Below are 10209 nucleotides of genomic sequence, written 5' to 3'. Positions count from 1 at the left end.
CACTTAGCCCTAATTGGCTCCATTTTAATCTCTCATAATGAATATGAAGACATTTGATTCAATTCATTTTGTGAGATGTTTTCTATCAAATAATAGCTTCTCTGTTGATCTTCAGACTGCAAAAGCCTTTTCCTTATTACGTGAAATATTTCAGAATTTCACACTAGATGGTGCAAGACATATCTTATTTGTGATATTTTCCCCTCTCCCCTAGATCATTGAATTGGACCTGTGTACATGATTCAAATAAGGGATCATGGCTTGTACAAGTCAGTCGGCCTTAGAATACATCAAGAGCGCCAGAGTCCACCTGGTGAGAAGATTACAGAACCTTTCCGTTATTGTGGAGAACCTTTATCAGAAAGGAGTTCTCCATGAGGAAGAGGTCAGTAAAATCAAGACAGAGCCTGATGACTTCGACAAAACCAGAAAGATACTGGACTGGGTCACAAACAAAGGGGAAGAAGCCTGCTATGAGTTACTAAAGATTATTGACATGACGAGGAAGAGGACCTTAGAGAGGCCACCTCCTCCACCTGAAAACTCAGGGTTGGCTTCTACTCAGAGCAGCAACTTTGACCTGGACCACTGGATCAGCTGCTTTCCTTTCAGGGAGGACCCAGAGATGGATGAGACCTACTTAAAAGGTATTTCAAAGATTGGTGGTTGGTTATGTGTAATACTTAAATTATTGAACACTGATGTGATGATTACATATTATGCATTTTGAATATTGATTTATCAGTGTGGAACTAATCCATGATTCATTTAGCAATACCATATACTGCCTCATCAGTCAATTCACAATTAATCTATTTATTATTACTGTACTTTCCTTTCAGGCCCAAAACCATGCCACAAATACCAGGCAAAGTTGAAGTCAAAAGCACAAAAGATATCAGTTGGCTCATGGACCGAAATCAAAGAAGTAATTTCAAACAACACGACCCCTAACCTGTCTTACACTTCGCTTGTATTAGACACAGAAGAACGCATTGCCCCATATAAAATAAAAAGCACCAAGGGCAGAAAAAGCAAGAAACCTCATTCTAAAAAGATAAGGACATACATCCCTGAGGACAAAAAAGGAACATCCCCCCTTGACCTTCTGAAAACACATGAGAAAACCATCCTCTTGGTTGGGAAGCCTGGCATTGGGAAGACAGCAGTCACCCATCAGATGTTGAAACTGTGGGCAGAAAGAGACAACAAGGAACTAGACTACATGTTTTATTTTGACATGAGAGAAACATCCAGCATCACAAGTACCATGAGTTTGGAGGACCTTCTTTTCAGTGTCAGTGAACCAGATAAAGGCAAAGAGGAGGTCCTACAGGATATAAAGGAGAACTCTGACAATGTTCTCATCATTTTTGACGGAGTGACAGATCTCTCGTCTTTACCAGTGGTGAAGAAACTTGTAGAGAAGGACCTTCTACCTGATGCAAAGATTGTGATGACGTGCAGACCAGAGGTTGAGTCAGGAGACTTCCTGTTAGAGTGGGCTTCTCTCAGAGTGGAGGTAAAGGGCTTCAGCCAACAGTCCATCAAAGCATACTTATCTCAAATGCTCAACACTGAGGACCTGAGCAGTGTTTTGAGCAACTTGGAGTTGTTCACTCTTTGCCATGTCCCAATGTATGCACTGATGGTGGTTACCTGCTTTACCTCTTTTAAAACCTCAAAAGATTCTCAACAACCATGCACGGTAACTGAAATATGTCTCAACATCCTGCGTTTTTGCATTCAAACATTTAGCAAGACAAAAAATATAAATCTTGATCCCTATATCAGCAACAAGCGTGAGACCATACTGTCCTTGGCTGAGGTTGCTTTTCTTGCAACTCAAACAAAATCTGTGAACTTGGAAGAATACAGATGTGAAGAAGACAGCTGCGTTCTTTCTGCCTTTCTGAAGACACTTGAAGTTCGCGTCGGGCCTACTGAGTGTAAAACCTCATCTGCGTTTCTCCACTACACGATGCAGGAGTTTTTCGCAGGGCTGTGGCTCTTGAAGAACCCAGAAAAATGCCCAGGTGTTGTACGAGACTGCCTGACTGAGGGGATGAAACACATGAAACATTTGGTCCCTTTCATGTGTGGATTGTTGAATGAGAAGAATCTAGACATGTTGAAGTGTCTGATTCCAGCTGAGCAGGTCAAGGACACATCGAAGTGGCTCTTCAAAAAAGTGGTAGACACATTTGTCCCTTGCCTAGCCGAAGATCACAGTGACACTGAGGGCAGTGAGCTTGATATCAATATACTGTTCTTATGCCAATGCCTGTATGAATCTCAGTCGACTGAAGCCTGCCTCTACCTTCTGGACAAGCTGGACTATTGTCTTGATTTGAGTGAAGAGAGTCTTGATCCTTCCCACTGCTGTGCTGTGTCCTATGTAATCAGTCAGGCTAAGGACAGAAAAATAAGGCTGAACCTTGAGGACGTAAAGATATCACAACAAGGATTGAGACTCATATCCGGCTGCCTCAACAATGTCCAATGGTGGGTGAGCATTTTGATTTTCACAGAATTGCTTTGGCCAGTGGTTCTCAAATCTTTTCACATGAAGGACCCCTAAACTGACAGAATATAGACCACAGACCCCCATTTGATAGGATTTTGTCCCACGGTCCCCCATACGATAATAATATTGATGTTTTATTACAGAAAGTGTATAAAACCCATGGCCAAAATAGTCATTGTGTTACTTATGAATGGAATTATAGCAAAAATAAATGACCCCCCTTTTGGCTGGGGACCCCCTGAAACCCACTCAAGGACCCCTGGGGGTCCCCAGACCCCCATTTGAGAACCACTGGCTTAGGCTACAACTAGATTACTGTAGTATGGTATCACTCAGACACTGTGTGGTTCACCTATTCAAATTGCCTCATGTTTTGAAGAATAACATATACAAATGTCCACATGAGATTAATCTTAACATCTTAGCCAATATGTCTCCTTAACCCAAGAGGTGTTGCAGATGACATAATAAGATGTGGTACTAGCACTTGTGATGAAGGACTAGCTGACTATAGCCACTTTCACACATGAACTCCAGATCAGGTCAGGGTTGCCCCCCACTGAGTCTGCCCCGGATGATAGGTGAAGTGTACCCTTTCACACATGAGGCATGTTGCATTCACACATGAGTAGCACCTCCGCAGAGTTTGTAAAGTAGAGAGGGGGCGGGGGTGGGGGAATTTGGGCATGACCACACGAGTTGTGAAAACGAAAAATACATAATGGGCATTAACTGCCTAACGTTCACGGCATATAATCGTTTGCGCATAATGTTAGTAAGTAATTAATTAAACAACCCTACAACTCACGCCCAGATGCATCGATTTCGCAAGCAGTACAAACAAAACAGGTCTTTGCTATGTTCAGTCCTAAAATGCCTCAAACCTACTAGAATTATACAGAATACAGGAAGCTAGACGTTTTTACCTTCAAAATAAAAGAAATGTTGTATTACTTAGTAACAAAAAATCAGAATGTCGACTCACTACGGGTTAAAATTGACTTTTCGAAGGGAGCAGATATTCTTCCAGTTTATCTCCGTTCTGTATCTTTCGAAACACACACAAAAAAACATTACACGTGCATTTACTTTATTTAATTGCCATTATTGCGAAGGTTATACCCGGAAGTTTTCGTTTTATACTGCCTGACTTGACGCTACTTGGAATTTGCGCGAACGCTGTGTAAACGTTAAATCAAAGACATGAACGCAACCAGATCCAGATACCCTACCTAGCGATGTCCAATACTGGGAAGCGGGACGACCCTCGCGTCCAAAAATGCTTATTAAATGTGTGTGCTGTGCGAAGCAGACATGAAATCAGATCAGAGCCATGAGCCTTTCAATCCAGCAATCCGCAACATGTTGGCTGTCGCACACGGAGCAGTTTTGAGCTTCATTTGAAAACCAAATGGCATGTGTTTTTTGCTCGCTCATTCACATCGACTATTTATATAATAATAATCTGTCACGATCGTCTCTGTCCTCATGCACTCACGAGCTCACGGAGCTCTGGAGGGGGGGGGGGGGACAATACGCTTCTGCGACTACGGCTGGGGGTATACTTCCCTCCGGCTAGGACGAGGCTCCGCGGGAGCGCGCATGAGCCGCATGCAGACATTCACACATGACAGCCAGCTGTATGGCCTCTAGATAACTCCTGAATTCCAAACATGTGTGAAAGCAGCTTATAGCTGATTCTCTTCTACCTGAGTTGTTCCTCTGTTGGGAGCAGTGGCAGCTGGTGGTGATATTGGCTGCAGCAGCAGCAGCAGTGAGATACCAAGTTACAGCAACAACACTATAGCCTATACCTTGTTATAGCAAGTGCTCTACAACACCATTTAGAAGTACTCATAAGAATGGTTTTAAAAGACATGTATGTTAGGGTTAATACTCCTGTCAGTGCCCCTGACCAAGGCAATGGCCAAAGAACAGGAGTTGGTCCCCGGGCGCTGCACTGCGGCTGCCCACTGCTCCTAGTTCTAGGAAGGTTCCTAGTAGAGGATGAATTTCCCCATGGGGATAAATAAAGGATAACTTAACTTACACACACACATGCATGCATGCACATACACACCATTTGACCTTTTTTTATCAAATATTTTAGTTAATTCAAAATTATAAGTGACATCACCATGTGAATATTTTTCTGTCTGTAAGAATGATGGAATGATACAGAACAGAATGCTCTCTCATTTAGCCAATGTGAGAAAAGGGTCCACCTGGATGCACTACAAAATGTGTTCCAACAGTAAGCACTGCCAATAGATCCTGCAACTGTTTTGATCACAACATATCCACAATAAAATAATTTGCTAAGCACAGCAAAAATACATAGACATTATAACAGAGACTGAGAGACAGACAATATATAGTTAAACAGAAAAGCTAAAGGTGAAGGTGATCTGAGTGTCTTGGATTATGTGTATGTATATTAGAATGTTGTTGAAAGTATATCCTACACGGTGCAGGGAGAGAGACAGCTGTGTATACATTTATAGACAAAGGTGCACACCTGAAGTGTGTTGATATTATGTATGGTGAGTTTTTTGAGAGGAGCAGATGGTTTAAATCTGTTAGAGAATGTAGCCAACCTAACATTTTATTTATTTATTTATTTATTTTGGTATGATGTGAATTCTGTGAAGACTGGAGATATATGTACTAGTTCTAGTCTGAAGGAGGAAGATTGGGCAAGTTTGTAAACTCAGCTCTGATTGGTCCAAAATGTGCGTAATGAGAGAGAATGGATGGAGGATGGATGAAAGGTGAAAGGTCACATCAAGAAGGAGCATTTTTCACTTGATGATACTGTAGAGTTGATCACCTGAATAATGAGGGGGGGGGGTTTCTCTCTTTAATCCTCTGATAACAGGTGTGACTCCTTCCAACGGCAACTGTGGACAGCTTTGCTTCTCAGTGAGGGGGACTGGGAGATGGACTACAGCAGCTTCCTGGGTCTTGGTGGAAATGAGTTGCACCTTCCAGTTGATGGTAAAAGACAACTGTTTGAAAGAGCAGTGAAGGTCATGCAGGAGAGTACTGAGATGGTAACGCTCTGCCTCCACTGGGACAGGAGAACTCCTATCTGCCCAGCTCTGAGGGCATGCCTCTTAGAGTCTGTGCCTCATATCAACAAACTCAGGTATATGTTTTACTATAGCATGTTTTTGTGTAATACTAATTCAACATAGTTTAGTACAATGGATTAACAATGTAAATTCAACCACAACCACCTCTTTTCAGCATAGGGGACACATTCAACTCTTCACTTTGAAAAATAAAAAATGTTAGGGATCGTTCGCTATTTAGAAGGGGGGGTGGGGTCACTGGAGGGATTTGAAGCGCTCTGAAATAAAAGGTTGTGACCATTCAGATAGTCCCCTAGATTCTGGTTTACAACACGCTTTCTTTAACTTTGCCCAGTTATCGTTGTGGTATTGTTATTGGCCGCTGGTACAGATGCATTCCATAACACAGTCAGAATGTATTCTGACACACTGTTAATGAGTTAGGCTAATTATAGCATTACATTAGGTCATTTGGCAGACGCTTTTATCCAAAGCGACTTACAATATCACATTTTGTCAACAATAGATATGTAACCCCTCCTTCTGGTTCACCCACAGCAGACTGAAGAACCACGCTACAACTTCTCTCAGGTTCACGGCATTTATTTTCCAGCTCCACTGTAACAAACACACGATTGTGGATGGTGATGACTGTGACATTTACACACACAGCTCCATGCCCCATAGGTGAAGACGTCAGCTAGCAAAGGGGTACTGTACAACTCTCTCACATAGTGATCGTATAGTTTTTCCTCTTACAAAATAAAATAAAACCTCTACAAATAAAACATACAAAATATGTATTTTGTGTTCTCACATAACCTACCATGAACCCATTTTTTCTATATTTATATGAAAAGATAAATAACAAAATAATTCTATGCAGTTTTTACAGTGTTCATAAAATAGTGCAAAACATACCTGTAACAAACACACGATTGTGGATGGTGATGACTGTGACATTTACACACACAGCTCCATGCCCCTGCACACCAGAATAGGAATACATTCAACACACTGAAGCAGTCGCAATGTTGCATTAGTTGCGCAATACTTCGTTAGAACGATAGGGCATGACACAGTAGCAGCTAACCACTACACAAGCTATCACACTTCACTGATCAAAACAACAGCATTGACGGTGGAACTACAACTTACAGACAGTCACATAGCGTGACCAGACTATTCATGTCACTTCCTATACACTTTGATCTGAGTGAAGTTAGATTTATAACCTAGCATTTGACAAAAGCCACGGAGCTGTTTCAGTACGTACCATAGGTGAAGACGTCAGCTAGCAAAGGGGGCGAGCTGACGACTTCCGGGTTGCTATGTTTACCACCATCCACCACAAGCCACTAGAGGGCGCTAAGTGCAACAAATAAAAAGAGAAACCTTGCATAGATTAACAAAATGTAAAACCAAAGAAAGTAATAAACCTGCAAGACTAGCTTGCCAGATAAAAATAATAAAGAATTTTGTCGAACTTCAACAAACTATAACAACCCTGTTACATTCTCCTCCCCTGAATTCGTCAAAATTCCAAAACCCCTTCAAATGCATCCCTCCATACCTCACAACCAACACTTTGAATGAACAACACACAACAATGTGTCCCGTCAAGCCATAAAGCTGTTCAGTAAAGAACTCAGGAGGGCAGTGCAGCGCTTATCACAAACCCTTCACAGATGACATAAAAAGTGCCAGTATACACTTCTCACATTCAATTCAAACTCAGATTAGCCATCTACAATGGCGTGGCACAGAGGTATGGAAGAAAGCAACGGTGAATTGGAAAAAAAACGGAAAGGAATCTAACACACTGTGTTCACACTAAACAAGGAACTAGCCCATGTTCTCAGCTTATCAGTCTGTGTGTGCAGTTTCTGACCGTTCATAGTCTGGATAAGCCTACTGACAGGTCTAACGACACGGCCAGCCCTGCTCCTGACAGCTGTTACACTTTCAGGGCATAGATCAGATGCAACTGTTCTAGAAGTGTCAGGCCCAACTCGCTCTGTGTTACTCTGGCAGCTCTGGCCATTATCAGAGTCTGAAACACTTAAAGGAACGCCTCCAGCCGGAGACGAACCCGCCAGACACACATCTACTTGGACATCCTCCACGACCTGACTCTCTGACGGTGGCACAAGAACTTTGAGCGTGTGATCAGTGCCTTCCATAGGAATCTGAGAAACCCAATGCTGGGTACGGGCGGTATGATCTGCTGCACCGTCAGGCTGTGCAAGGCGTTCAGTGGAGAGATCCAGAACTTCATTCCCATCTGAAGCACGGGAAGAGATCAGAGAGGGACAGTCAGGTTGTGTAGGCTGTCCAGTGGAGAGATCCACCGACTCATCATCCGAAGCACAGGTAGAGACTAGGGAGTCACACTCATCAGCTTCGGGCAAGGCTGGCAAGAAATTCACACAGAGCATCAAGTTACGGTGGACAACCTTCGACTGGCCTGAGATGGGATGACGAACCTCAAAGGTGTGGGTTCTGGGGTTGCTGTTGACCACGGTATAAACCACATCACCCCATCGGTCCGCCAACTTCTTGCGCCCTCTCTCTCCCTTGTTTGCTAGGAGAACTCTGTCACCGGGCTCGATCTCCACCCCCTTGACCCTCCGGTTGTATATGTCGGCCTGTCGCCTCTGCTCATTACCAGCATGCTTCTCCGCCAGCACCATGGCCTCTCGCAGATCTTTCTTCAGCCCCTCAACGTACTGTGGGAACGAGACCTCACCATCATCTCTCAGAGCAGACTTGAACAGAACATCGACTGGCAGACGAGGTACCCGACCAAACATAAGGTAGAATGGAGGGAAACCAGTAGTCTCATGGGTGGTGCTGTTGTACATAAACGTCAAGGTGTGTAACATCTGAGGCCAGCTCTGCTTTGCACGTGGTGGGAGCGTCCTAATCATATTTCCCAATGTACGATTGAAACGCTCAGCTGACCCGTTCCCCATCGGGTGATAAGCTGTGGTGTGGGACTTCTTGACGCCTGAGACCTGAAGAAGGGCCGCTATCAACTCGCTCTCGAAGTTGGCGCCCTGGTCTGAGTGTATCCGCTGGGGGAAGCCATAGTAGCAGAAGAAATTATCCCACAATTTCCTTGCCACCTGCTTGGCTGTCTGGTCAGGGCAGTGGAATGCGTGCGCCAGTTTGGTGAAGTGGTCCGTCACGACCAATACATCAACACTGCGGTTCTTGGAATCCTCCGCTGTCCAGAAGTCTATGCATACTAATTCCAAGGGCGCTGTCGTTTTGATGCTCTCAAGCGGCGCACGGCCATCCGGCTCTGGCGTCTTTCCCATCACACACCTGGCACAGCGCTTCACGTGGTCTCTAACATCCCGCTCCATAGAGCTCCAGTAGAACCTCTGCTTCACAAGGGAGAAGGTCCTGTCTTGACCCTGGTGACCCGCGTCTTCATGACACCCACACACAGCAGCCTCCCTTAGTGACAAAGGAACGACATACTGGTGTCTCTTCTTCCTGGTGATGGGATCTTTGGACACACGATACAGGATGCCATCCTCTAGCACCAACTTCTCCCACTGCCTCATCAGTCTCAAAGCACTCACAGCCTCGTTGGGTCTCTCCCTCCTTGAAGGTCTGCGATGCCGCTCAACATAGAACATCACTCTCGTTAAGTCGGCATCTTCCCGCTGCTTGTCTCTGAGATCTTGCTTCGAGATAGACGGCAATGCATCTTGGCCAACAGACATGACACTCTGGACGTGGCCAACCAGGACTGTGGATCTGATTCTTGCAGCTGTGTCCCAGTTATTATGAGAGTCTAGGAGAGCCGACACTTCAGCTCCAGACAGGGAGCCAACTGAGTGTGCTGCGGCAACAGGCGCTGCCTTCTTGCCTCTCCTCCCAGCTTTCTGAGTAGATTGGCGGACATTCGACCACCTGAAGGCCTCCTGAACATCACCTCCAGACAGCCCCTCTGACTCCTCCAGTAGACATCCATATGGCTCACTGATCAGACGTTCACCGATCCTCTTCCCCGCAAAAGGCTTTCTACTGAGGGCGTCTGCAACAACATTCTTCGGCCCAGGCACGTATTTGATGTCAAACTCGTAAGCAGCCAACTTTGCAACCCAGCGTTGCTCGCACGCATCTAGCTTTGGCTTGGTGAGAATATGGGCGAGCGGGTTGTTGTCTGTCCAAGCGGTGAAAACATGACCTTTGAGCCAGTGGCTGAATTTCTCGCAGACCGCCCATCTTAGCGCCAGAAACTCCAAGCGGTGAGCGGGATAATTGCTCTGGGCCTTGTTCAAGGACTTACTAGCAAACGCTATAGGCCGAGCCCGCTCATCACCTGGAGCCACCTGGGACAGGACAGCACCTAAGCCGTCAGATGACGCGTCAGTGGAAAGGACGAAGGGCTTGGAGAAATCGGGGTGAGCCAGTATGACATTATTGAGCAGGGCGTCTTTCAGGTTCTGCAGTGCCTGGTCGCACTCTGGGGTCCAGTCCGCAGCTGTCAGCTTCCTGTAAGCTGTCACGCGCTTTCGCCCCTTCCCTTTCTTTGAATTGTTGACCTTTGACTCGGCTGTCAACCGGTTGAGAGGTTTCGCCACAGCAGAG

General features: G+C 45.1%; 1 protein-coding gene across 1 annotated transcript; it reads left to right on the top strand.

Moving 5' to 3' along the window:
• Positions 1-256: 256 nt before the first annotated feature.
• LOC310794994 (nucleotide-binding oligomerization domain-containing protein 1-like) lies at positions 257-7658 on the top strand (the record flags this gene model as incomplete). The annotated part of the gene is made up of 4 exons (XM_083657017.1): positions 257-647; positions 843-2505; positions 5451-5569; positions 7636-7658. The coding sequence occupies 4 exons, from the start codon at positions 257-259 to the stop codon at positions 7656-7658; spliced, it is 2196 nt and encodes a 731-aa protein (XP_083513143.1).
• Between the last annotated feature and the right edge of the window lie 2551 nt (positions 7659-10209).

Source organism: Poromitra crassiceps (genome assembly GCF_964638095.1).
Source record: "Poromitra crassiceps genome assembly, chromosome: 20".
In the NCBI taxonomy this organism is placed as follows: Eukaryota; Metazoa; Chordata; class Actinopteri; order Beryciformes; family Melamphaidae; genus Poromitra; species Poromitra crassiceps.
The sequence above is the reverse complement of the archived record's forward strand: the minus strand, read 5'-3'. Positions and strand labels throughout refer to the sequence as shown.